This window comes from Thamnophis elegans, chromosome Z (genome assembly GCF_009769535.1).
Source record: "Thamnophis elegans isolate rThaEle1 chromosome Z, rThaEle1.pri, whole genome shotgun sequence".
Classification (NCBI taxonomy): Eukaryota; Metazoa; Chordata; class Lepidosauria; order Squamata; family Colubridae; genus Thamnophis; species Thamnophis elegans.
The window spans coordinates 133,151,159-133,178,113 of record NC_045558.1 but is presented as its reverse complement, the minus strand read 5'-3'; the positions used below and the strand labels follow the sequence as shown (position 1 = coordinate 133,178,113).

General features: G+C 44.5%; 4 protein-coding genes and 7 non-coding genes across 11 annotated transcripts in view; 5 read left to right on the top strand and 6 right to left on the bottom strand.

Annotated features, from left to right (window-relative positions):
- The first annotated feature begins 442 nt into the window (after window positions 1-442).
- TRNAI-UAU lies at window positions 443-539 on the top strand. Its single transcript has 2 exons — window positions 443-480; window positions 504-539. It is a non-coding gene; the product is annotated as a tRNA-Ile (tRNA).
- A 356-nt stretch (window positions 540-895) lies between these two features.
- Window positions 896-967, top strand: TRNAG-UCC. The gene has a single exon. It is a non-coding gene; the product is annotated as a tRNA-Gly (tRNA).
- Window positions 968-6,478: 5,511 nt separating this feature from the next.
- LOC116520952 (histone H2B 1/2/3/4/6) lies at window positions 6,479-6,859 on the bottom strand. The gene has a single exon (XM_032235477.1). It carries the CDS (start codon window positions 6,857-6,859, stop codon window positions 6,479-6,481), a length of 381 nt encoding a protein of 126 aa, XP_032091368.1.
- Window positions 6,860-7,264: 405 nt separating this feature from the next.
- Window positions 7,265-7,686, top strand: LOC116520951 (histone H2A type 2-C-like). Its single transcript, XM_032235476.1, has one exon. The coding sequence runs from the start codon at window positions 7,265-7,267 to the stop codon at window positions 7,652-7,654; it is 390 nt and encodes a 129-aa protein (XP_032091367.1). The 3' UTR covers window positions 7,655-7,686.
- A 1,798-nt stretch (window positions 7,687-9,484) lies between these two features.
- Window positions 9,485-9,928, top strand: LOC116520953 (histone H3). The gene has a single exon (XM_032235478.1). The coding sequence runs from the start codon at window positions 9,518-9,520 to the stop codon at window positions 9,926-9,928; it is 411 nt and encodes a 136-aa protein (XP_032091369.1). The 5' UTR covers window positions 9,485-9,517.
- Window positions 9,929-13,971: 4,043 nt separating this feature from the next.
- On the bottom strand, window positions 13,972-14,054 carry TRNAL-CAG. Its single transcript has one exon. It is a non-coding gene; the product is annotated as a tRNA-Leu (tRNA).
- A 556-nt stretch (window positions 14,055-14,610) lies between these two features.
- Window positions 14,611-14,682, bottom strand: TRNAM-CAU. The gene has a single exon. It is a non-coding gene; the product is annotated as a tRNA-Met (tRNA).
- A 2,375-nt stretch (window positions 14,683-17,057) lies between these two features.
- Window positions 17,058-17,139, bottom strand: TRNAS-GCU. Its single transcript has one exon. It is a non-coding gene; the product is annotated as a tRNA-Ser (tRNA).
- A 971-nt stretch (window positions 17,140-18,110) lies between these two features.
- Window positions 18,111-18,183, top strand: TRNAV-UAC. The gene has a single exon. It is a non-coding gene; the product is annotated as a tRNA-Val (tRNA).
- A 605-nt stretch (window positions 18,184-18,788) lies between these two features.
- TRNAI-AAU lies at window positions 18,789-18,862 on the bottom strand. Its single transcript has one exon. It is a non-coding gene; the product is annotated as a tRNA-Ile (tRNA).
- Window positions 18,863-23,406: 4,544 nt separating this feature from the next.
- PFAS (phosphoribosylformylglycinamidine synthase) overlaps window positions 23,407-26,955 on the bottom strand; it is a 48,807-nt gene continuing 45,258 nt past the window's right edge. The window contains exons 26-28 of the mRNA XM_032234553.1: window positions 26,074-26,232; window positions 25,814-25,966; window positions 23,407-24,245 (exon numbers count right to left, since the gene is read on the bottom strand). Coding sequence (XP_032090444.1) covers window positions 23,923-24,245; window positions 25,814-25,966; window positions 26,074-26,232 — 635 coding nt within the window. The 3' untranslated portion in view covers window positions 23,407-23,922. The remainder of the gene's footprint in view (window positions 24,246-25,813; window positions 25,967-26,073; window positions 26,233-26,955) is intronic.

Below are 26,955 nucleotides of genomic sequence, written 5' to 3'. Positions count from 1 at the left end.
CTCAGGCTTTAATGGCTCATTGACAAAGGGGGATGGGCGGGAAGCTGCAGGCAGCTATTCTGTCATTTAAAACATGTTTCTTCCTTTTCACATCCAGAGAAATATTCTGCTTTTTCAATATTTCCTAGGATATTTCATTTTTCTGGGAGAGGGCTGGGTGATAACTTCCTACAGTGTTTGTGTGTGTGTGTGTGTGTGTGTGTGTGTATACATACATATACACATACATATATACACACACTTACATATATACATATATGTCATTTCACATTAAGAGTTAATTTGTTGCATTCGCTTGTATCAGAGGAGCAGTTGAGGCCAGTTCCTCAATCTTAAACCATTTTAAGATGCGTGGACTTCAAACTCCAAAATGCCCCAGCCATTGAAATCCACGCATCTTAAAGTTGCTAAGTTTGAGGGGGGAAAAACAATTAATACAGTTGCTCCAGTGGCGCAATTGGTTAGCGCGCGGTACTTATACAGCAGTACTTTGCCTCTAAGCAATGCCGAGGTTGTGAGTTCGAGCCTCACCTGGAGCAGTGATCCTTTTTTTTTTTCTCACTGGGAAGTTACTCCTGGGAGGTAGTCACTCACTCCATCCTGATTTCTACTAATACACGTTTCAAGGTGGTTAATACGCTTGGCTTGGCTATTATTTAGGAATCTGGATTTGGGGCTCTCCTTTCTCTTATGGAGGGCTGGGAAATATGTTTTTTTTTAATTGCATGAAAAAGGAGAGGCATTCTTTGAAGAAAGTTTAATGATCTAGGAGGGATAAATTATTGGAGGAGCTAAGAGAATCTACAAGTTTAGCCAATGGCGCTACCATGTGGAGAGCCAGAAACGCAATTCCTCTAGGAATTGTTAGCTTTGGGGGAAAATGCTAAACATGTAAGCGTTGGTGGTATAGTGGTGAGCATAGCTGCCTTCCAAGCAGTTGACCCGGGTTCGATTCCCGGCCAACGCAATTCCTATTTTTTTCCTTTCCTTCTTTCCTAAAAGGACATTGCAACAATTCCTTTTGCATTTTTTTTAGGATTAAAAATGGCATTTTTCCAAGCTGCTCACTAGCAAAGCATTTTAGAAAACCATTTAACCAAGTTTATTGATTGCTCTAAATGTTCCTACTGGAACAATTCCTAATGATTAAAGCATATAGCTGAAGTCTAATAAAACCAGTTGTTTTATTCTCCCTTTTAATGAAGCTGCAACATCTGGATGGAAAAGCAGTTTCTGGTTTTTTTTCTTTGAAGACGTTTCACTTCACATCCATGAAGCTTCTTCAGTTCAAAACAGAGCTGAAGAAGCTTCTTGGATGAGAAACGAAACGTCTTCAGAGAAAAACCAGAAAGTCCAGTTACCCTTGAAAAAAGTTTATTTTTAAGAAAAACTATGGCATTCTGACAGTAGCCTTTTTTCAAGGACATGAGGAGGTACAGCGAATTCATACAAATGCAACTTTCGAAGGAGTTCCCCAAATGCAGGTAGTCCTCCACTTACAACATTTCACTTAGTGACCGTTGGAAAGCACAGTGGCACTGAAAAAAAATGACAGATGGCCACTTTTTTTACACAACTGTTGCAATATCCCCATGGTTATGCAATCAACATTCAGATGCTTGGCAACTTATTCATATTTATGACGGTTGCAATATCCCAGGGTCATGTCATCACCTTTTGTGTCCTTCTGACAAGCAAACTCTTGGCGGGGAGCCAGATCCACTTAATGACCATCATTAATTTAACAGCTGCAGTGATTCACTTAACCACGGTCTCATTTAGCAACAGAAATGTTGGGCTCAGGGCTAGCTATAGTCTCATACTTTTGAAACTTTCTAAAAGCTAACACTGCTATCCCATTGGAGATTTAAAAGAACTTTTTTAAGTGGACGTTTGCTAATTAAGCTTGAGTGATAAAACTTTTATTATTTGCTAATAGAAATATGGTGTCAGGCCTGCAATTATATCCCTTTAAGAATTTTGGCCTGCAAAACTTTCTCTATTTCATTATGCTGTTTCATTACTATAGTTGGTGGGAGGGGGGAATAGAAAGGAGTAGGATTGTGGAATGTGTTGTTGTCATTCTTTTCTAGAAGACCAAGGTCATCTTTTGTCTCTGCACCTTTGCACCTGACCGGAAGCAACTGGGTGTAGATGCCAGCATGGAAGAAGAAAATTGGACTATGTGATGGGTTGTGGATGTGGGGACAAGATCATGAACTTTTAACTGGGTAGGATTCTGATGTAATTTCCAGAATTGGGATTACACAGATGTACTAAGATGTCTGATTTATTAAATTGGAACTTTAAGGATCATTTTGCCTTGATTTAATTCTACATGATACTTGGAATGCTGACATATGGGTTGAAGAGATTTTTGACTGAAATGGTAGGGAAAGTTTTATATGTGTGTATTAAAATTCATAATATTATATGTGTGTGTGTGTGTGTGTGTGTGTGTAAAAGTTCCCCTTGCATGTATGTGCTAGTCATTCCTGACTCTAGGGGGCGGTGCTGATCTCCGTTTCAAAGCCAAAGAACCAGCGCTGTTCGAAGACGTCTCCATGGTCATGTGCCCGGCATGACTAAATGCCGAAGGTGCGCAGAACACTGTTACCTTCCCACCAAAGATGATTCCTATTTTTCTACTTGCATTTTTACGTGCTTTTGAAGTGCTAGGTTGGCAGATGCTGGGACAAGTAGCAGGAGCTCACTCCATTATGTGGCGCTAGGGATTCGAACTGCCGAACTGCTGACCTTTCAATTGACAAGCCCAACTGTGTATATTTTTCCCAAGATATACATACACATGCAAATATTTTTTTTTATTCCACCTTTATTACTTTCACAAATAATTCATACTCCTTGTTCCCCCTATTTTTCACGCAACAATCCTGTGAGGTGGGCCAGGCTGAGAGAGAGAGAGACTGACTGGCCTAAAGGTACCCAGTTGGCTTTCATGCCTAAATCAAGGACTAGAATTTTTATCTCCCGGTTTCTTTTCATGTCTAGTGCCTTATTCACAGACCAAACTTGAGTTTATTTAAAAAGAAATCATTTTTTTCTTCCAATTCATATTTTGCTTCCTCCCCTTCCTCTCTAGTATTTAGGTTTTAAAACATTTTTCTTAGCCTATGATTTATCTTTGTATTCAGTAACAATTTTGAAAGAGATTTTCAAGAACTTTCAATATTGTCGAGCTTTTTCTGTATTCTTTTCTTGCATTCTTACCTTAGTGTTCCGACCTCCCCTCTTCATACACCAAAGCGCCCCAAGACAAAAATACTTCAAGGATTTATTAACACACAGACTAGACCTTGGCAGCAATCCAGCACAGACCAGACCTTGGCAGCAATCCAGCCTGCCAAGCTAGCCACGAGAGTTCTCCAGCTCTAGTAAATACGTTGATTCCTGCAACGAGCGTGTGGAAAGTCATTCCTTTTATAGTCTTGAGAGGAGCCTAATTACCACCAGCTGAGTTCAATTATCTCCTGTAACTGCGTAACTGTTCTTTACGCCTATTAGCTCTCCGTTGCCGGGCATCCAGGACCAACTCCCTTGTCTCCTCCCCACTGCTCCAATGCATGACGTCAGGATCACACTCCCTTGTCTCCTCCCCACTGCTCCAAGGCTCAGGCGCCTCCTGGTAGCCAACCAGCCTCTCTGCGCCCTGCTCGGAGTCGGAACCCTGTCCAGGGTCCTCCACATCCTCCAGAGCCGATTCATAGGGCCCCTCGCTGTCGGAGTCTGGTGACAGCTCCAACAGCTCCTGCTGGGCCACAACACCCTAGGGAGGGTATTTTGAAATAGAATAGAATAGAAGAATAGAATAGAATAGAATAGAATTCTTCATTGGCCAAGTGAGATTGGATACCCAAGGAAGTTTGAGGAACAACTTTTCTTGTGTCTAGTTGTTCTGGTGTGCAGTGCCCTATAGCATCATTTTGAGGGTAGGAGTTGAAACAATTTATGCCCAGGATGTGAGGGCTCTGTAGTTATTTTTACAGCTTTCTTTTTGACTCGTGCAGTTCTAATTATCCGTTGAAATCTGTGTCTGTCTTGTTTGGTCGCAGAGCCAAACCTGCAGTTATAGAGGTGCAGATGACAGACTCAATCATTCCTCCGTAGAACTGAATCATCAGGTCTTTGGGCAGTTTGGGCCTGTTCCAAGTGACAGCGTGGGAATGGGCAAAGCATTAAAACAGCAGACTACTGCAGCCCCTTTACACACACAGCAACTGAGCTAACAGGGCCATTTATGATACTTTTCCTGTTCATGTAAATCCTATTGTTGGAAGAAATGTCCTTCTGGGTTCGGCTCCAATTGGGGAAAAAGACACTATAGACATGGAGGCTGCTTGGAAAGATGGTTTTAATGGAGGACAGGACCACATGGCTTGAGTCATGGACAGAAAAGATGATCACATGCTTCAATGTTGGTGGAGAAGAAGAGAAGGGTCGAAGAGAAGCTGATTCCCTGGTTTTATACCCTCTCTGGCCTTTGATCTTGAGCTTGTATTCTGATTGGTTGTCAGACTCCCATGGGGCTATGCAGGGGCGACTCTCTAGACTGCGTTTTGAATCCAGGTTTGGTTGAGTTCTCAGATGCCACGTGGCGAGTTGGGTAAAGGGCCAATATTATCATGCCTTAATCCCATCACTTTGGAGCTGAAGGGGAGAACTCTTTATTATGTAAAGTGGACTAGCTCAGGCTTTAATGGCCCATTGACCAATGGGGATGGGCAGGAAGCTGCAGGCAGCTATTCTGTCTTTTAAAACATGTTTCTTTCTTTTCACATCCAGAGAAATATTCTGCCTTTTCAATATTTCCTAGGATATTTCATTTTTCTGGGAGAGGGTTGGGTGATAACTTCCTACACTATCTATCATCATTATACTTTAGAATTCCCACAAAGATAACGCTGCAGTGTAAGATATTCAACTCGTAAAGGGTACCTCAAATTCCTTCGGCTAAGTTTTTTTTTTTTAGCCTTGCGAGAAATCAAAATAGCATTAGTAGTAGGACAAGATTAAACCAGGGCCCTTCCCTTCCTTTTCAATCAAGCAGCCACAAATATATTCATCAGCAAATTCATTTATAATATTTATACATTTTCATGGAGGGAACTGGGCCTCTTCTAAATATAGACCTTACCAAAACACTACAGCAGGAGTTTCCAACAGAGAGGTGCAAAAACCTGGGGGTTTAGAAGTTTCAAAGTTACACTGTGTGCATAACCTTATGCATAAAATTATTTACTTTTGTAAGGGATGCGAGAATACATCAAAAGCATTCTAGTGGGTGCAGGTTATAGAAAAATTGGGAACTCCTGCAGCAGCTGCCAAAAAAGTCAACACAGTTCTAGGCTGCATTAACAGGGGGATGGAATGAAGATGAGGTGAAGTGTTTAATAGCACTTTATAAGCCATTGGTAAGGCCACACTTGGAATACTGCATCTAGTTTTAGTTGTCATGATGTAAAAAAGATGTGGAGTCTCTAGAAAGAGTGCAGAGAAGAGCAACAAAGATGATGAGGGGACTGGAGGCTAAAATAATATGAAGAATGGTTGCAGGAATTGGGTATGTCTAATTTGATGAAAAGAAGGACTAGGGGAGACATGATAGCAATGTTCCAATATTTGAGGGGCTGCCACAAAGAAGGGGTGGGAGGTCAGGTCAAGCTATTTTCCAAAGCACATGAAGGCCAGAAAAGGAATAATGGATGGAAACTGGCCAAGGAGAGATTCAACCTAGAAACAAGGAGCTTTCTGAGTGAAAACAATCAACCAGCTTGCCTTCGGAAGTTGTGGGAGCTTCATCCCTGGAGGCTTTCAAGAGATTGGAGTGCTATTTGTCAGAAATGGTGTAGGGTCTCCTGCTTAGATGGGGGGTTGGACTAGATGACCTATAAGGTCCCTTCCAACTGTTAAACTGTAAACTAAGCTATTCTCCAAAGCATCTGAGGGCAGAAGCAGCAATGGGTGGCAACTAATCAAGGAGAGAAGCAACTCAGACCTAAGGAGATTTCCTGACAGAACAATGAATCAGGGGAATGCTTGCCTCTAGAAGTTGTAAATGCTCCAACACTGGGAGTTTTAAGAGATTGAATAACCATTTGCCTGAAGTGAGCAGGGGGTTGGACTAGAAGACCTCCAAGATCCCTTCCAACTATTATTACATTATATTATATATTAAGTTTCAATTTTATAACTTGCATTTCTCTTACCTGGGGTTTTAAATACATTTTAAATAAAGGAATCTAGGACCACTTCCTTGCAATCACAATTTCTCATCTGCCATTTAGTAAGTGCTAACAAAAACACATTCCTGAGGCAAAATTGTGGAGAGTTAGGCCAATAAGTCCCTGCAAAGTGGACTTTTGAAATTGGAGAGTTGAACAGCTCTTTTTTGGAGGAAGTGGGTGGCTCTTAAAAGAGCCTTTTGGGTCTGGGTGAAGGAAGCTTGTTGTAAGCGCGTTTATTTGGAGCTGGTGTATTTGGTAACGGCTTTGGTCCCCTCGGAGACGGCGTGCTTGGCCAGCTCGCCGGGCAGGAGGAGGCGGACGGCCGTCTGGATCTCGCGGGAGGTGATAGTGGAACGCTTGTTGTAGTGAGCCAGGCGGGAAGCCTCTCCGGCGATGCGCTCGAAGATGTCGTTGACGAAGGAGTTCATGATGCTCATGGCCTTGGAGGAGATGCCGGTGTCGGGGTGGACCTGCTTGAGGACCTTGTAGACGTAGATGGAGTAGCTCTCCTTGCGGCTCTTCTTGCGCTTCTTGTCCCCTTTCTTCTGCGTCTTCGTCACGGCTTTCTTGGAGCCCTTCTTGGGCGCGGGAGCAGACTTCGCTGGCTCAGGCATGTTCAAATCGTTTTGCGAGACAAATCAAACGAACCAGAAATCTGAAGAAGAAACTTTGTCTGGCTCTTATTTATAGAGGCCATATGCAAATAAAGGTGTTCCAAACCTCCTTTTTCATTGGTCTCAGACGCGGAGCGCCACCCACTTCCGCACGTTTACTATGCTAATGACTGAATCCCGAGAAGCCGAATTCCATTGGTCTTGCATAGAGCGCCTCTTCTCTAATTGGACGGTCAAAACAGTTGTTTTTTTTCATTGGACGGAGACAAACGTCGGCAGAAACGAACCAATAGGAATTCGCATTTTCAAGCTTTTCGAGTGAATAAAAGGAGACAAGGCTCCCACCGGGAAAATATTTCTCTCGAACTCAGTTTTTGATCGTTGCTGTAACTCTTAAAGCTTAACATGTCTGGACGCGGCAAGCAAGGAGGCAAAGCTCGGGCTAAGGCCAAGACTCGCTCTTCCCGCGCCGGGCTGCAATTTCCCGTGGGCCGTGTGCATCGTCTGCTTCGCAAGGGCAACTATGCGGAAAGAGTCGGAGCTGGGGCGCCCGTCTACCTGGCCGCCGTACTCGAGTACCTGACTGCTGAAATCCTGGAGCTGGCGGGCAACGCGGCTCGAGACAACAAGAAGACGCGTATCATCCCGCGCCACTTGCAGCTGGCCATCCGCAACGACGAGGAGCTCAACAAACTCCTGGGCAAAGTCACCATCGCCCAGGGAGGCGTCTTGCCCAACATCCAGGCCGTCCTGCTCCCCAAGAAGACCGAGAGCCACAAGGCCAAAGGGAAGTAGACAGCGCGCCCTCTTGCCTACAGGCTCACTCTTAGCCGCCAAGAACCCCACACACAAAGGCTCTTTTAAGAGCCACCCACCTTTTCATAGAAAGAGTTTGTGTCAACTTGCTAAGTGAAACAGTACCTTAAGATACTTTTAAAAAAATCCCCTCCACAAAAGCATGAAGCTTGCACGATACATGAAAAAGCATCTTTCACACGATATAATTGCAATGAAAAGCAGACATTTGAGCCATCGGAGTGAATAAAGTAGATAAGACTCCATCCAGTCGCTGGAGATTTTCAATTATCCAGGTCATGGTTGTCGCATAGGTGCTTTTTCCAAAAGGCAACCGAACTTCCTTGGGGTTCTTTTTCCCTTTGGAAACATTTCGCTTCTCGTCCAGGAAGCTTAGAATTTCGACTGCAGAAGCTTCTCGGATGAAAAGCGAAACGTTTTCAAAGAAAATTCAGGGAAGTCCCATTTGCTCTTTGCAAAAGCACCTGACCCCCATCGAGTCTCAGGCAATTTTTGAAACCTAAATTCACTTTGAATAGCAAACCGAGAAAATCTTAGGATTGCCGTGCATTGTGAAGACGTTAAACGATAGAACATGTACAGTTATTGATGGATTGCTCCGCTTATAAACAGTCGTTTTTCTAAAAAAAAACCAAGGACAATGAAATAAACGATGCATAAGAAGCTCTGGCCCATAGCGGCAACGTTTCCTGTTTGGCTGATTAAGTAAGTCACCCACGCCATCCAATCATCTCCGTGGCGGGCTTTTCAAAGTTGCTACCGTTCGTGGACAGTTTCCTGAACTCAATGCAATTCCTTTCAAGAGCGCAGCCATCAATCGGTGACTGAGCAATAAAGCGAGTTTTTTTATTTTTATTGTATACACATTACACACGCGCGCACACACAAAAGCAGCTTGGGTCTATCTGTGTAAAATAAAATAGATCCTATTTTATATAGATCCAAGCTGCTTTTATATATTTATATATGCACAATGTCATTTGTGTATACACAAACACACAATGTGTTTTAGATATAAAAGCAGCTTGAATCTATGTAAAATGGAATATATAGAGATCTTATTTTACACCGAAACAAGCTGCTTTTCTTTCGAAGCAACTGATTTCTGAAGATTTGAAATAAGGCAGTTTCCGTCCCAGGCATTAATTTTAAGAGTTAAGACGTATCGCTCCCAACAAAGATCATACTAATTTAGAAAAGCACAAATGTACTCGTATTTCTGCTTGTTCAAAACGCGTGTGCACCGGAACCCCCACCCACCCCCTCAAAAAAAAATCCAGACTTGTAAGGATGCAGAACATTGCAATCCTGTCCTACAACACTCAAAGCTATTTAAAGCCATTAGAATCGGGCAATATAAAATCCAGGAGGGAAAACAGAGCAAATGAAAGCTAAGGATTTGCACTCATTGGATTTTTGCCGAATTTACTAATACTAAATTAATATTCCAGTACCCCTGATTGTAACACGTGGGCCAAATGATGAATACATCCACCAATGCTGGGTATTTTTAATCTCACGATTTCACGCAGTAGTTTGAAACAGTTTCAGGGGGAAACATAAGAACCAATTGTCAAAGGTTGATATTTTGTAATTAATTCAGAGTCGGATTATTGTGGGCGTGGAAACGAAGCCTCGGCAACTGAGGTCGGCGGGGAAAGCAGAGCGAGAGAAAGGCATTGTTTTAATGGGTATCCAATCAGCGTCGAGACTAGACATTCGAATTCAACCGTTTCAGCCAATCAGGCTCATGGCGCGGGCTATAAAAAGGCCGACGGACGGTGCCCCGGCTTCATTTCGCGGGATTGCAAGGAAGGCTGAAGTTCCAGTGTTGGTGAGAGGATGGCTCGTACTAAGCAAACGGCTCGCAAGTCCACCGGCGGGAAGGCGCCCCGTAAGCAGCTGGCCACCAAGGCGGCGCGGAAGAGCGCGCCGGCCACGGGCGGCGTCAAGAAGCCTCACCGCTACCGCCCGGGCACCGTGGCCCTGCGCGAGATCCGACGCTACCAGAAGTCCACCGAGCTGCTCATCCGCAAGCTGCCCTTCCAGCGCCTGGTGCGCGAGATCGCGCAGGATTTCAAGACCGACCTGCGCTTCCAGAGCTCGGCCGTCATGGCCCTGCAGGAGGCCAGCGAGGCTTATCTCGTCGGCCTCTTCGAAGACACCAACCTCTGCGCCATCCACGCCAAGCGCGTCACCATTATGCCCAAGGACATCCAGCTGGCCCGACGCATCCGCGGGGAGAGGGCGTAAAGACGCGTAGCGGAGACCCACCGACACCCCCCAAAGGCTCTTTTAAGAGCCACCACCTCTTCCTAAAAAGGAGCTGCGGTCCACAATATCGCTCACGCGGAGCAACCGGTAGGAATATGAGATTGAGATCTTAAATCTCAATCTAATGTCTGGTTTGGTTCTGCAACCAAACAAGATAAACATAGACTTCAACTGATAGTGTAGGAAGTTATCACCCAGCCCTCTCCCAGAAAAATGAAATATCCTAGGAAATATTGAAAAGGCAGAATATTTCTCTGCATGTGAAAAGGAAGAAACATGTTTTAAAAGACAGAATAGCTACCTGCCCATCCCCCTTTGTCAATGAGCCATTAAAGCCTGAGCTAGTCCATTTTACATAATAAAGAGTTCTCCCCTTCAGCCCCAGAGTGATGGGATTAAGGCATGATAATATTGGCTCTTTTACCCAACTTGCCACATGGCATCTGAGAACTCAACCAAATCTGCATTCAAAAGGCAGCCTAGACAGTTGCCCCTGCATGGGCCCATGGGAGTCTGACAACCAATCAGAATACAAGATCAAAGGCCAGAGAGGGCATAAAAACAGGGACTCGGCCTCTCTTCCCTTCCCTTCTCTTCTCCACCAACATTGAAGCATGTGGTCACCTTTTCTGTTCAGGACTCAAGCCATGTGGACCTGTCCACCATTAAAACCATCTTTCCAAGCAGCCTCCATGTCTCCAGTGTCTTTTTCCCCATTTGGAGCCGAACCCAGAAGGACATTTCTTCTAACATTAGAACTGCAGAAAAAACAATTACTTGCCTTCCATTGAGGTCGTGTATGCTGCACCCTTAAAACGACGCTATAGGGCACTGCACATCAGAACAACTAGACAATGACAATTCCCCCCCCCCAAATACCATTACTCTGCTTAACTAATTCCCACAACACCCAATTTACTAAGAATGTTTTCTTTTAGTTATGTCTTTCCACTCATAACTATATAACCATGTTGCTTGTATCTTTCAATTTATGTTTTTATTGTTTCCTAGTACAATTTGATAGTTTATTAGTAACCTTAATTATCACTAAGTATTTTTTTTATTCTTGATCAATCTATTTTATTCTCCTTATGTGTACACTGAGCATATGCACCAGAGACACATTCCTTGGGTGTCCAATCACACTTGGCCAACAAATAACTATTGTATTGTATTGTATTCTATCCTATTCTATTCTATTCCAAATACTCATGTAGCAAGTTCTGTTCTGAAGTCTAGGATTATTTTCAATTTCCAGTCCATTTTACAGAATCTTCGATCATTCATTCTCTTCCCTGTATAGTTCTATCATTTCTTTTGAGATACAAGCACACAAAAATCTAGGGATTTTTGGGGCTAGGGATTCTAGCCCAAAAAATGCCTAAACTCTAGGGATCCCCCCCCCCCACCTGCCTTTTAACAAACAAAGTCTTTATGAACAAATAGACCATTAATGGAAATAGCAAACATGTCAATGTGGCAAGCTTTTATCCTTTTAGCTTTTCCACCCTTTATTGCCTATGGAGATTCTCAGTCATCTAGGTCATGGTTTACAGATTAACAGAGTTGGACGGGACCTTGTGAGGTCATCTAGTCCAGCCCCCTGCCCAAGCATGAGACCTACACCCATGATGGTGAAGCTATGGTGGCACACGGAGCCCTCTCTGCAGGCATGCCAGCCATTGCCCCAGCTCAGCTCCACCGTGTATGCGCACATACCTCTCGCCAGCCAGCTGGTCTTCAAGTCCATGTCACACATGCACGGAGGTGGCTTGCATGCATGGGGGTGGTGCATGTGGTATACTCATGTGCGCATGCATGGAGGGGAGGGGCATATGCATTAGAGGTTGCTCACATTGCATTTTGGGCACCCCATGCCCCGTTTAGGCTTCCAGGTTGTTGCAGGAGGCTTTCCAGGCCCACAACGGGTCACAGGGAGGGCACCGAGGGGTTAGGCCTGCCTGGAAAGTCTCCTGCACCAACCTGGAAGCCAAAAATGGTGAGGGGTGGGTGGGGCACAGTGGTGGATTCCGGATCCCGCCCGACGGCGTCCACATGCATCTTGCCATCCAGCAACACCTCCATGACACTCCAGCTGCTCGGCAGAGCATTGCGCAGGTGCTGTACGCGATCTGAGTGGAAGCGCTGAAGGCTTTAAAGACCGGTAAGGTGTGCGGGCGAATGGGTGGGTCCTCCAGAGCACCATAATGGAGCTGTATCTGGTGCTACAGGCAAGTTCCGGTATGCCCGTACCGGGGCGTACCACCTGAAACCCACCACTGGTGGGGCACATATGCAGGGAGGCGCTCACATTGTATTTTGGAGTTTTGTGTGCCCATTTTGCGCACGCTTGGACCATTTATGACAAATTGCAACCCAATCTCTTCTTGAAAGCCTCCGGGGATGAAACTCCCACAACTTCCGAAGGCAACTTCGGTTCCATCGGTTGATTGTTCTCACTGTCAGAAAAAAATCTCCTTATTTCCAAGTTGAATCTCTCCTCGATAGGTTTCTGTTGTGGCCCAGCAGGAGCCATTGGAGCTGCTCCGATAGTGAGGGGCCCTATGAGTCGGCTCTGGAAGATGTGGAGGACCCTGGACAGGGTTCAGACTCCGAGCAGGGATCAGAGAGGCTGGTTGGCCACCAGGAGGCGCCTGAGGCATGGAGCAGCGATGAAAGCCAAAGGGAGTGTGTCCCTGACGTCAGGCCCTGGAGCAGTGGGGAGGAGCTAAGGGAGTTGGTCCCGGACACCAGGCAAAGACGGGCAGATAAGCGCCGGCAGCAACTACGGAGATATAGAAGATAATCGTGATTAGGCTCTTCCCAAGAGAGTATATAAGAAGAGACTTTGGGTGGAAGCTTTTTGCAGGACTCAACTATTATACTAAAGCTGGAGAAACTCTTGTGTGTATTTCTTATCTGTGGAAGTCTGGGTTGCTGCCAAAGTCTTGTTGGTATGTTAATTTACTGTGAATAAATTGTCTAGCAGTAATCTTGTGTCAGCGTGACTCACCATACAGAGGGGGCGTCAGAACAAGTTTCCATCCATCATTCATTGTCTGGCATTTGGGTGCCTTGGGAAATAGCTTGACCTCAAAGATTGCAACACTGCTATCACGTCTACCTTGGTCCTTCTCTTCACTATGGTAGCCATGCCCAGTTCCTGCAACCATTCTTTGTATGTTTTAGCCTTCAGTCCCCTAATCATCTTCTCTGCACTTTTTTCTGGAGTCTCAACATCTTCTTTTATAGATGGGTGACCAAAGCGGGATACAGCATTCTAGGCGTGGTTTTACTAAGGCTTTATAGAATGGCATCAAAAGTGCTTTTTTCCCCAAGAGGTTTGTTTGTTTTTTGAAGTCGGAGCTGAAGAAGCTTTTTGGATAAAAGTCTATAGAGTTTCTCAGTCATCCAAAGGTGTCCCAAAGGTGCTTTTTCAGGAGGCAACTGGACTTTCTTGTTTTTTTTTTCTTTTGAAGACATTTCGCTTCTCCTCCAAGAAGCTTCTTCAACTCTGACAGGATAGTGAGGAAATGGATGGATTCCTTGCAGGCAGCTGATAATTCCTTCCATTCCCCACTAAGACGTTTCTTGGGTGAGAAAGCAAAACATCTTCAAAGAAAACTCTTGGAAAGAAAGCATTTTTGGGATCTGGGTTACTTGTTTTAAATTTGCTGAAAATTGTCCTTAGCCTTTTCCTTCTTCATCAAAGCATGTGTTAACACTTTGCTTCCTTCAATAATAACATGGATGTGAATGTATTGATTGCAATAAAATAAAATAAAAATATTGAAAAGGACAATTTTCAAAAAGAAAGTTTTCTCACCCAAAAGAAAGTACTTGCAGGAAAATTGTACTTTTTGACGCTTTGCTTTATTCACCTGAGGAGAAGTTGCAACGTGAGAGCCCAGCAAATACATAAAACCGATATCAAAGCTATTATATTATAATATAAAATATTAAAACATAACATAAAAGCAAGTATTATAATTCTATTCCTTTAAAAAAAAAAAAGTGAATTCTGTCAGAAGTGGGATTCGAACCCACGCCTCCAGAGGAGACTGCGACCTGAACGCAGCGCCTTAGACCGCTCGGCCATCCTGACTCCCGCTTGGCAGCCGTGAAGTGTTACTTGCAAATTCTTTCTGTCGCAAATTCACTTCTGCCGATTCCATTCCTTGTTTTTCAACCTCTCTGCGACGCTGGTGGGAAATCTTAGCCAAAGAAGAACGCTAATACACACACACACAAACACACAAAAAACACAAAAACACAAAAACACACACAAACCCTTTAAGGTTGTGTTCTCTCTGCGGTCCGAACATGAGCCACTCACTCTTTTTTCCGCTTGCGATCTCTTTAGCAACCCCCCCTCCCCCCCAAAAAATGGGTTGCCCTTAGCATAGCAATTGCTATGTCTGTCCTGGAATCTAGAATAAGGGAGGGAAAAGAAGAGAAAAGAGGAGAGGAGAGGAGAGGAGAAAAAAGAGAGAAAAGAAAGGAAAAAAGAGTAGAGAAGAAAAAAAGAAAGAAGAGAAATGAAAAGAGAAAAGTAGAGAAGAGAAAAGAAAAAAGAGAAGGGGAGAAAATAAAAGAGAAGAAGAGAGAAAAGAAAAAGAAAAGAGAAAAGAAAAGAAATGAAACAAAGAAAAAAAGCAAGTTAGCAGAGGATGGTTTCGATCCATCGACCTCTGGGTTATGGGCCCAGCACGCTTCCGCTGCGCCACTCTGCTTCTCGAATGTCACTGCTTTTCCTGAGAACCTATAAAGGAACGGATGCGACATACTGGAAATGATATTTTTTCCCTTTGTTTAACCAAGGCTTTCGAACCTAAATGTTGCAAAGGATCAGTCTCACCGGCCGTGCCATTTCCTCGTCATTGGTTCTCCCCCGGAAACGGCGCCAATTTTCTTCGTTGCCCATGGGGAAAAAAAACCAATCAGTGGAACAGCTTGCCACCAGAAGTTGTGGGTCCTTCATCACTGGAGGTTTACAAGAAGGAAGTGGACATTTGTTCCAGATTGGTGTGGGGTCTTCTGCTTGGGCAAGGGGTTGGACTAGAACACCTCTAAAGACCCTCCCAACTCTGTTATTCTGAATTATGTACTTAAAAAGTTCCCTGTTCAGGACATTCAGTGAAGAGCTTTTGGTAACGTCCCCTGTGCCTCTTGTTATTCATCTCTTTTGGTGGGAAGCCCCTCCCCCCGCCCCCAAAGAATAAAATATTTTGGTGGAATATAAAAAGATTTAACTATTAAATCTTTAAATTATATTATATTAAATCTTTAAATTATATTATATTAAATATTTTAAATATAAAATAGTAAAACTATATTTCCCCAAAGGAGAGATGGAGAAACATGTTCTTAGAGGCAGAAAGCAGCCCCCAAGTCTTTCTTAATAGCCCACAGCACGTAAGGAGATAAAGAGCTTATTGGAAAAGGAAGCCAACTATCTAGATGGCTCCATTCATAAGCAAAGCAAATATCACTGGCAGAAGTCCATTCAAGTCAGGATATTTTGAAACCTCTTTACAGCAATTTCAACAGCTAACAAAAACAAGAGTGATAGGGTTAGAGCAAGCAGCCCCTCACTCCCCCTCAAAAAAAATCTAACACAGGACACATAGCCATCAGCTACAATAAGAATTACCCACCACCAGTTAGCCAAAGACACAAGCCCCTTCATTGCACAACCGCCAGTAAACAGTTCAAGCTTCAAAGTCACAGAAACCTATAAAGATCCATCCATTCATTCAACCATTTGGTCAGCTACGCCAGAACCACATGCTGCCGTTGTGTAAGGATCCCCAGATCGCTCCTGAGTGAAGGAGTGGAACGTCTGCCAGTTTGAACTGATGTAACAGAATGTGAGGCAACTGGCAGTTGGAACAGAGTTCTTTTCAGATGAGGAGAGGGAGTAGAATGTCTAACTCCTTAGCATCAGAGAATAGAATAGAATTCTTTATTGGCCAAGTGTGATTGGACACACAAGGAATTTGTCTTTGGTGAATATGCTCTCAGTGTACATAAAGAAAAATAAAATACATTCGTCAAGAATCACAAGATGCAACACTTAGTGATAGCCAAGGTTACTAATAAGCTATCAAATCATACCAGGAAACAAATAAAAATAATATAAATTGAAAGATGCAAGCAACATGGTTATAGTCATAAGTGGGGAAAGACAACTGGTAGTTGGAACAGAGTTCTTTTCAGGTGGGGAGGGGGAGTAGAACTTATTAGCATCAGAGCTTGTAGTATAAGAAATACTAATGATCTGATGCTCATTTCGAAAAATCCTTTCTTAGAGAGCACCTAGAAGCCAAGAGGAACATATATGCTCAAGAGGAACATACATGACGAATTTCAGGTTTGTAAGCTTTAACATTCTGGAGATTTCGTGATATGTGGTGGTATTTGCCATATAGATAGATGATAGATAGATAGATAGATAGATAGATAGATAGATAGATAGATAGATAGATAGATAGATAGATATAGATATAGATATAGATATAGATATAGATATAGATATAGATATAGATATAGATAGATAGATAGATAGATAGATAGATAGATAGATAGATAGATAGATAGATAGATAGATGATAGATAGACGATAGATAGATATAGAGAGAGATCATTGAGTTACACATTGATCCTCAATTGTATTTGCCACTTATTGCAAACAATTGATCATCCAAGGGTTGGAGGTTTTTTAAAAACCCTTTAATCTCTAATAATACCTTCCCACTGAGAGAATCTGCACCGGGAGTCCATCTAAGAAACCCGCAAAAGAAGTTGGGGCGGTATTCACACGACAGGTTAAAAGCCGGAGATGCTTGTTAGCTGGATTCGCTGTTGGCAAAAAGGATGTGGTTGATTTGCAAAGCCGGTCTGTTTAAGCCTCGGAGGAAGGCGTGGGAACAGAGGATCAAATCTTGATGCGAGTTGGGCGTGGGAACACAAAAATCCTTTTTTTCGGTACGGGGGTAGGTGGAATCCAGTTTGGAATGAGGGAAAGGCTCGGGTTGTTTTTTGATTAAATAGGCGAATCGGGAGGGTAAAGGCAACGAAATCAATAAATAAAATAAATAAAGTTAGTCGACGAAGGTGGGATTCGAACCCACGCGTGCAGAGCACAATGGATTAGCAGTCCATCGCCTTAACCACTCGGCCACCTCGTCCCAGACGTTTTTCTGCACCCGTATATTTCTTTTTGATGTGCGAATCTTTGCCAAGTGCTTCTCTTAAAATGCCTTTGGGAGATGCCACTGTTTGCAAAACCAAACCAACAAATTCAATAATTATTTTCTTTTTTTGTGTCTCCTCAAACAGAAAACAGTTCAGATCGTTTCCTTCCTGCCACGTATCTCCCTACTTATTGGAGAAAAACTTGACTTATCTACGCGATTCTTTCCCCCGCCCCCATCAAGTTTTTTATTTTATAACATATAAAAATTCAGTTAAACTTCAATTAAACAGTGTGTTGTCTGGTTTAAAAAGAGTTTGAGGAGATAGTAATCAAAATTTTCCCAAAGTGTTAATTAGTATTAATTCTATAATAATAGTGATGATGATGATATTTTTATTCATTAAACATGGTTCAGTTTGCTAAGTTTCATGTTTAATGAATAAAAGTTTATAATAATCAATAACAATAATATTTTTATTATTTAAACATGAAGTTCAGTTGACTGAGATTCACGTTTAATGAATAAGTTTATAATAATAATCAATAACAATAATATTTTATTCATTAAACATAAAGTTCAGTTGACTGAGTTTCACGTTTAATGAATAAAAATTGATGATGATGATGATGATGATAATAATAATAATAAGATGATGATGATGATGTTTACTTACCCATTTCAATACACCTCCTTTATATCATTGATCCTTTCCTTATATTTCCCTCTTTCTAACTCCTGTTTTTATCAGCTAACCATTGATAAAGAAAAATAAAATTAAAAAATCCCAAATCAAAAATATTCCGTTTCTTTCTTTTCCTTAATTATAAGCGATAGCCTGTCCATTGTCTGCGCATGCTAATATATTTTTAAATCCCATTTTCATCTGCCTGTGATCTATCTATGCGATGCTACGATCCGTGTTCTTCATATATACAAGATCCGTAGCCAGCTTTTCTGCCACCGGTTCCATAGTGTAGTGGTTATCACGTCTGCTTTACACGCAGAAGGTCCTGGGTTCAAGCCCCAGTGGAACCAAGTTTTGCGTGCCTTTTGCTTGAAACGGAATTCAGGAATCCGTTTCTGACTATTTCCCACCGGGAACAAAATCGACTGGAAAACAATCCGTGTCTCGTGGTTCCCCCCCCCCCCCCCGCGTCTGACACATCGTTTTGCAAAGCCTTTTTTTTTTGCAATCGTCCCAATTCGTTTGCAAAGTTAAAAATATATCTACTTTTTTATTTGCAGAATATATGGGGATGTTGCGCTTATGGATGCCTTTTGCTTGCATTCTCACGACCCCGTTTCCCGACAAGAAAATTTGCAAGGGCAACTCGTCGAAATTCTCTAGAAAAAGGAGATGTTTTGTTTAAAGCCGTGCAAAGAAACGCGTGCAAATTGCGTGCACACCCTAAAGAAGAAAACTAACTTTGCTGTTTTAAATCGTAGCATTTTAGGGGTTGTCTTATCTTTATTTGGGGGGGGGGGTTCCTGAGAGAGTTCCCGGGTCCTCTACAACTCAAGAGGGCAGCTTTGTCACTAACGTTTTAAAAAAAACACGTGGGAAAGTATCTCAAGCATTTTCTTTATATAGTTCCGTCCTCCGATTGTATTTTCTTGTGAATAAAGAAAAGGTATGCGTGTGGCCCGTACGGGGATCGAACCCGCGACCTTGGCGTTATTAGCACCACGCTCTAACCAACTGAGCTAACCGGCCAGCTGTGAGGGTTTCTCTCAGAAAAATAAATATCACAACATTCGAGCTGGAAAAATGTGGAAATTACAATTAGCCTTCATGAATAAATGTCCATTTCATCTGGTGTACAACTGATTTGGGTTTGTTTGGGGGGTTTCCAAACACCCACAGTACATTCACCCTGCGAAGTAGGCCAGTTCACACACAGATTCCAGAAATACAACATTTTGGAGAATATTCTGCAACTTTTAAGAGGGGGTGGATTTCCACTCTCAGAATTCCCCAGTCGGCACGAACTGAGTATGGGTGGTGCTTGACTTTACGACCAAAACTGAGCATGACATTCCTGCAGGATGGGTAGTCCTCGACTTACGACCAAAATGGTGCATGAAATTCCTACAGGATCCAATCTGTGTCGGTCAGCGGGACCAGAGGTTTACCCTTCCAAGCTTTTGGACTCATGCTGGTTCGGGGGACATCACTCTCTCCAGAATGTATGAGTTCATTGTAAGAACACTGACAGGAAGTCCTCGACTTACGACAGTTCGCTTAGTGACCATTCAAAGTTACGGCGCTGAAAAAAAGGGACTTTGGATTGTTTTTCACCGTTACGACCTGAGCAGCATCCCCATGATCACGTGATCAAAATTCAGATGCTTGGCAATGGATTCATTATTTATGACCGGTGCTGGGTGCCAAGGTCACGTGATCCTCTTTTGCGACCTTCTGACAAGCAAAACTCAAGGGGGGAAGCCAGATTCCCTTAACAACTGGATTACTAACATACCCACTGTAGTGATTCACTTAGCAACTGTAGCAAGAAAGATCATAAAATGATGGCAAAACTCACTTAACAAAATGTCTCACCTAACAACAGAAATGTTGGCTCCATTGCGGTCGTAAGTCAAGGACTAGCTGTAATCAATGGAACGGCTTGCCTCTTGGAATTGTGGGTGTTCCCTCACTGAGGGTTTTAAAAAATAGAATGGACAAACCTTTTGATAGGGATGATATAAGGCCTCCTGCCTTGAGCTTGGGGTTGGACTAGAAGACCTCCAAGGTCCCTTCCAGCCCTATGATTATATGTTTTATGATTTTCAAATCCATGACTTGAGGAATCTTTTGTTTCTTTTGACTGACACACATCTCACTGTGACAACTTACTTACCCCTGGAAAAAAAATGATCCTTTTGACAATCTTTATTGTCAAATGTGAAATCATGTTGCCCATTTCACAGATTGGCTAGAAAATCAAGAGCGTTAAGTACGAAATTAGAAACCGTGTCTTATATTTTTGGGATCCCACAAAACCCCATTATACTAACAGAACCTTGTTTTTGACAAGGGGAATTTACTAGCGATCCCAGACCCTAAACTCCTAACGGATCTGATTATTAAATTGCAATCATTGAATAAGTTAAATGATTAAACTGTGGTTTTGAGTTTCCCGCTGAAATGTAATCCATTAAAATCTACCTGCATGAATTGCTTAATCTGGAGCTGATGTGCAGTAGTTGGTACAACTTCCACAAAGGAAGGGAAATATCCATGTCCTGGGATAATGTTGCAGGATGGAATCTGGGTTGGTCACCAGGACCAACCAGAGGTTTTGTCTTCCAAGCTTTCGGACTGGAATGGATCCAGCCCCTGGAAGCTCCATTTTGGACTGCTACGAGCCGGGGGCAGGGCCAAACAGAGCTTCGGAGGGGCATATCCGGCTCCTGGAGGTTCTATTTTGGCCCGAACGGAACCGCAGAGAGATGCACACAGCGGAGAGGCTGGAGAGGAGACAGCTTGCTAGATCTTCGCAAGATAGGTGACCCGTTGCGGCAGGTTGAGGGGAGCAATTTTGGGGAGCATGAGGTATTTCAGTGTGTCGGGGAGGGCTTGGGTGGTCTTAATCAGGTGTTCTATTCCACCATCTCCCCCCCCCCCGGCCTTCCCTCCCTGGAATATCTCATGTGCACTTAACGAGCCTTGCATTCAATTAGCGAATGTGTGAGCGAAAGGAGTGATCCCATTCAAGGTACAATATTCACTCCCACAAATCCTTGGGTTACGAATGGAATGGGAAGCCTCCATTACATTCCTATCTTGAGAACTACTTGTCAGAAGTAGCTCCTACCAGTTCAGACTGGTTTGGCCGAACTGGTAGTGGTATGCCGGCCTGGGTCGCAGAACCAGTAGTGACCACTGGCTGGCCATGCCCCCTTAATTGTTTCCAAACTAAGCCCTGATTGGTTGGTTAAAGTGTGGGTTGGATCCTAATGCTCCATCACTGGAAGCTTTTAAAAAGGAGAACTTTTCGGCGACTAGCTGGCAAAGAAAGCTATCAGCCTTGACTGGGGCCGCTGCTGCTCCCGTTGGCCAGGCAGACAAAGGGAGGCTGCTGTGGCCTCAGTCTGGCGCCAGCTGCGGACCTGGCCTGGGGAGGCGGGGAGCAGCTTGCCCGGTGGCTGCTGCAAAGGCTGCGGGAGAAGCACCTCTTCTCGCCACTGACGGGCCTTCCTCAAGGTTGCAGCCGCAGCACTCCGCTCCTGCTGGCGAGCTGAGCTGGGTCACCAGGCCAGCTGGGCCCCGTCCATGAGATGAGTGTGCTGGAGAAAGGCTTCCCACTGGACAGCTTCACTGAGGACACGCTCAGGCCCCCGGGGAAGAAGGTGAGCCTGTTTCCACGGTCCGCTGGCCATGGCTTTTGGGCAGGAAGGGCAACGGAGGGAAAGCCGAGACAACCACCGCCACCCCATGGTATCCAGACCTGGATCTGGGTCCGGAGTGTCAAAAAAAATATATTCAAAAAGTCCCAAAACTTTTCGCCACTGGTTCAGTGGGCGTGGCTTGGTGGGGGTCATGTAACTTGAGTGTGCATCAGTGACGTCAAGTTGGCCATGCCCATTCAGTCACATCCCCCCCACCTAGCCGCGCCCAGTGGTGAAAATTTTTGAAACCCACCACTGCTACCTGTAGTTTGCTTCGGCTGTCCCTCCCTCGCCTTCTAAGTACTTGATAGGCAGGTGGTAAATCAGCACTCCTGTTGACTGATCAGGAGCCTGTTTCCCAGGCTTCCCTGGCTGTTTTTGTGCCTGTCCATCCCACAATCTTAGTAGCTGCAAAATTAAATGTGCGTCTTTGTTCATTGCAGCGTGAGGCTACCAACGAGTTCGGCTCTCCTCATCTGACCGCTTGCTTGGATTCTTGCAATCTGGTAGTTAGCTTCCTCTGCACACACAACAGCAGACACTCTGCTAGAAATGCCCTCCGGCACAAGTTTGAAAACTTGGAAGACTAAAATATCTTGTCCCGGTAACCAATCCAGATTGGTTCATACATTATTTCCACAATTGATTGAATGAATTCACCAGCAAATTAGGACAAGACGTTTTCTTTAGTTGGTAAGATTGGGATCGCGGGGAGGAGAGCTTGTTTCCTGTTATCTCCAACCATTATATCTGGTTTAATTATTTTTTGCAATTTTGTAGCATTTTATTTTTACTTTTTTTTTTTTTTAATATTGTAAAGCCTCTCGGAATTACCCCGTGGTAAAGATGGGAGGCCAATGAATTAAATAAATAACTAAGTATCTTATTTTTAAAAAAATTAGTATGCTACCTAACATTGCTCTCAACTGGGCTGATCCCAAAGGCTGTAATGCAGGTAGTCCTCAACTTAAAACAGTTCATTTAGTGGCCGTTGAAAGTTATAACGGCCCTGGGGAAAAAATAATTACTTATGACCATTTTCCCCACATGCAACCATTGCAGCATATGGTCTCGTGATCAAAATTCAGAGGCTGGGCAACTGATTCATATTTATGATGCTTGCAGTGTCCCGGGGTCACGTGTCACAGTTTGCGACCTTCTGAGAAAGCAAAGTCAATGGGGAATCCAGATGTACTGTACTTAACAACCATTACAGCGATTCACTTAGCAGCCAAGGTCATAAAATGGGGCAAAACTCGCTTAACAGATATCTCACTTAGTAACAGCAATGATGGGCTCAATTGTAGTCATAAATCAAGGATTTACAGTATATCACAGAAATGAGTCCACCCCCTCACATTTTGTGCATATTTAAGGATATCTTTTCATGTGACCACACTGAAGAAATGACACTTGGCAATGTAAAGTAGTGAGTATGCAGCTTGTATAACAGTGTAAATGTACCGTCCCCTCAAAATAACGTAACATACAGCCATTAATGTCTAAACTGCTGGCAAGGTGTGTACATTGTGTGATTGTTGTTGTTGTTGTTGTTCCTGCCTTTTGCCAGCCAAGATGTATTTGGCAACCTTTCCCCTGCTGACTCCAAACACAAGCCATACAGAAAAGACATTTTTTTAAAGAATTAATTGGCATTTATTGGCACTTTGGAAAACGCGTTGGTCCCAGGTAGAGCAGCAGCACATAAGCAATTTCCTTTTGCATCATGTCAACCTGGTTAATCCGTGTTTGGTCCCTAACGATGATTTCTGGATGCTTCTTAAGTCCAGTAACCTGGTTTAGGGCGACCTCGAGAAAGGAGCACATGGGCATTTCGTTTTGCACCTGATTAATCTGTTTTCAGTCCAGTGGTGGGATCCTCTCGGTTTAACAACCGGTTCAGTGATTGCGCGATCACGGGTGTGCAGTTTGAAGAAATCTTGAAGTCCATATCTTTGATTTCTGGATGCTTGTAAGTTCAGTAACCTGATTTAGGGCGACTGTGGGAAAGCAGCACATAGCAATTTCATTTTGCATCATGTCGACTTGGTAAATCTGTGTTCAGTCCATATCTATGATTTTTGGGGTGCTTGTAAATTCTGTAACTGGGTTTAGGGTGACCTTGGAAAAGGAGCAGACAGCAATTTCGTTGGCATCACATCGACTATGGTTAATCTCTGCTCACTCCATATCGATGATTTCTGGATGCTTGTAAGTTCAGTAACCTGGTTTAGGGTGATCTTGGGAAAGGAGACCAGCCAGAAAAGAGAGCTTTCGGGTTTCTGGCCAGGCCTTGGAGAATATCTAAGGCGGCTTGCAACGGGTGGCTCAGAATTGGGAATGGAGGCAGTCAAGCTAAGAACCCGCCAGGGCGAAATGGGGTCAAGGTTGCCCCTCTGGATAGTGCACGCACCACTCGCAGGCATTCTGGAACATACGCAGCCAAGGCGAGACTTTGACCGACTGACGCCAGGAGGTTGGCATCCAAGGCCACTGCCAGGGTAGGACGCATCGCTCCGGGTGAGGCATCATGGCCAGGTGACGCCCATCAGGAGAGCAAATGCCAGCAATGCCGAGAGGGGACCCATTCGGGTTCAGTGGGTACTCCTCCGTGGGCAGCCCTTGGTCGTCGACGTAGCGAAGCGGAGCCAATCGGGACGAGCGTACCCGAGCCAGGATTTCGGACGAGCGGAACCGCATACGACCTATTTGGGACCAGGAAAAAAGCGGGGGGGAAAGCTTTATTGTAAAAACACAACCAGTAAGGCCAAAGGATTTGAAAGTGACAAACCATCAATTTTGTAAATAAAAATGGTGACTGCTCACAAAGATTACTAGGGGCAAATAGAAATACACATTAGTTCCACAACCAGGAAGATCAAGCAGAAAGGTTAAGTCGATTGCTTTATTTAAGAAGGGGAAAATATGTTCTTATTTGGATAGCCCTTCTCGAATTTGTGCTTGGGAAGAAAAGAAACTTTGATCTTGGTTTTGTTGATTAGAAACATTTGGTGTTATATATATTTATAAAACACACTAGCTGATAACACCCGTGACCCGACAAAAGCGCGCCAACAGAACCGCGTCGCTAAAACCGTGACATCATCAACGCGCCGACAACAGCGCGCCGACAACAGTGCCTCGATAGAAGGGCGATTTAAGGGCAATTTAAGTTAAGGTAAGCGCGTCGACAGAAGAGCGATTTAAGTTAGGGTAAGGGTTAGGTTTAGGGTTAGATTTAGGTTTAGGTTTAGAGTTAGGGTTGTCGGCGCGATTCAGCCCTCATTCGTTGGTGGGGTTTAGAACTCGCGGTTTTGTCACCGCGGTTCAGTCAGGCGCGGTTTTGTCAGTCGCCCTTTTGTTGGTGAACCGATAACACCCACAGGATGTGCACCCCTGCTCTTAACCACCGCGGCAATAAAGGTCATAAAATTAGACATCACTGAACTGCTTCGCTTAGCAATTTAAATTCTGGTCCCAATTATGGCAGTAAGTCGAGGACTACCTCGACTTACGACCAGTTTAATCTTTAATCTGCTGGCTCCGATTCCAGCCAAGAAAGAGCAAAAGTAAGAACACTGCTGTTGTGGCCTGCCAGCGTAGCTGGCAGCAGATTCGGACAGTGAGGAGGTTGGGGAGGAAGATCAGCCAGTCCTGGAGGCCGGGGAAGGCTTGGACGAGGGCTCTGTGTCGGAAGCAGAGACGGGGCCGAGGCCGTCTGGCAGTGTTCAGGTGCCTACGGAGCCAGACAGCAGTGAGGCAGAGGAACAGCTGGAGTGTGTTCCCAATATGCGCATGCGCAGAGCTGCCACAAGAGAAGAACTCAGAAATCAGGGTAGACTTGGGAGTAAAGTTACAGGTGGAAGGTGAGTCACGGAATTCGGAAAGAATTTCTTCTCCTACGATTTAGATCAGGGGTGTCAAAGTCTATAGCTCCCCCCCTCCTATGCCCCGTTTTCAGCCTGGACGGCATCCCACAGCCCTCTGCCAGCAAAAAAGGAGCTCCATTTTCGCTAGCAGAGGCACCGCATCCAGCTCCGTGGGCCAGTTCTAAGCAACCCGCGAGCCGGATCCAGGCCGTGGGCCAAGAGTTTGATCCCCCTGATGTAGATCTTTCAAATATTTTTTTTTCTTTTAATTCAATGTTTGCACATGAGAATGCGCCAGCAAATTGCCCTTGGCGTTCCCAATGAAAAAAAATACCTGCAAAAATATAAAAATTAAAAAGAGAGGCCGTTCCTTGTGCCCTGTATTGAAACGCCATTTCAATTACCTTCTCCGTGGGCCACCCAGATGCCCAGGGTAGATCCCGCCATGCCTCGCAGCATCAAGGCCGGACTTTCCTCGATCCCCAAATTCACGAAACGTGACTCAAACCGGCCAGAGCGGTTGGGGCTCAACAGCAACCCTGGTTGAAGGGACCCATCTAGGGGAGAGAAGGTCAGAGATTAAAGGGAACCTTTCCCGTGGCTTTATTTCTGACGTAGAGACGCTTGGAATAAGGAGAACGTCGGGAGAGGTGATCCGTCTTACCAAGTTCTTTGGCCTCAGAGTCCTCGGCTCCAACCCAGCCTAGCAGCGCCATCAGCTGGCAACCATTGCACACGCTCAAGCTGAAGGTGTCTTTGCGCTGGTGGAACGCTTGGAACTGCGCCCGTGCCCTGGGGTTAAAGGTCACCGAAGCCGCCCAGCCTGCAATCAGAAAGGGCGAAGTCAGAACTTAAAAAGAAGAGCGGTGTCGAAATCGAACGCCAAGGGGATGTCACCCCCAAAGTTCTGCAATAGCATTCTCCAACAGGTGTTTCTCCAGATGTTGTAGCCTGTCGGCTGCCAGCCTCCCCGCCCCCCCAAATAGCCGAATCAGAGGAGGAGGAGGAAGCGTGGGAATCAGGATCAGCATCATGGCAACCTAAGAGTTCTGAGGGGAAAGAGGGAGTGGAGCTGGCAGAGAGACAGAGGAGAAGCCTGGGCTATCTGTCAGCCCCTCAGATGGAGAGTCAACAGCCCCCAGGTCTGGAGGTGGCTGATGAGGAAGAGGAGGAACAGCTGGGTCCAGTGCCTGATGCGCGAATGCGCAGAAGGCAGAGATGAGAGGAGAGCAGTGGAAATCTATGGGCCGATCCTTGGGAAGGAAGAGCTGCTAGCAAAGCCCCACTTTAGCTCTGGGGATAAAAGGCAGGAGGAGGTGATGAATAGATGTGGCAGACAACTCTTCATCTGCCAGACAGACTGGTTAGCCTACATTGAGAGAGAAACTTTTTGCCGGGGCTGCTGGCGCTTCTAATTAACCAAATCTTTTGAGTTAACTTCAGAAGGTTCGTTGTTTGGGGAGCTGGGTCAGAACACCATTTGCATCCTTTTAGAGAGCTGTTGAGGCCACTTGGAGGCCACTTGTAACTTTGTGCCTGTCCTCAG

Coding starts and splice junctions, on each gene's coding strand:
- LOC116520953 (XM_032235478.1), top strand. CDS start 9,518: ATGGCTCGTACTAAGCAAACGGCTCGCAAGTCCACCGGCGGGAAGGCG.
- LOC116520952 (XM_032235477.1), bottom strand. CDS start 6,859: ATGCCTGAGCCAGCGAAGTCTGCTCCCGCGCCCAAGAAGGGCTCCAAG.
- LOC116520951 (XM_032235476.1), top strand. CDS start 7,265: ATGTCTGGACGCGGCAAGCAAGGAGGCAAAGCTCGGGCTAAGGCCAAG.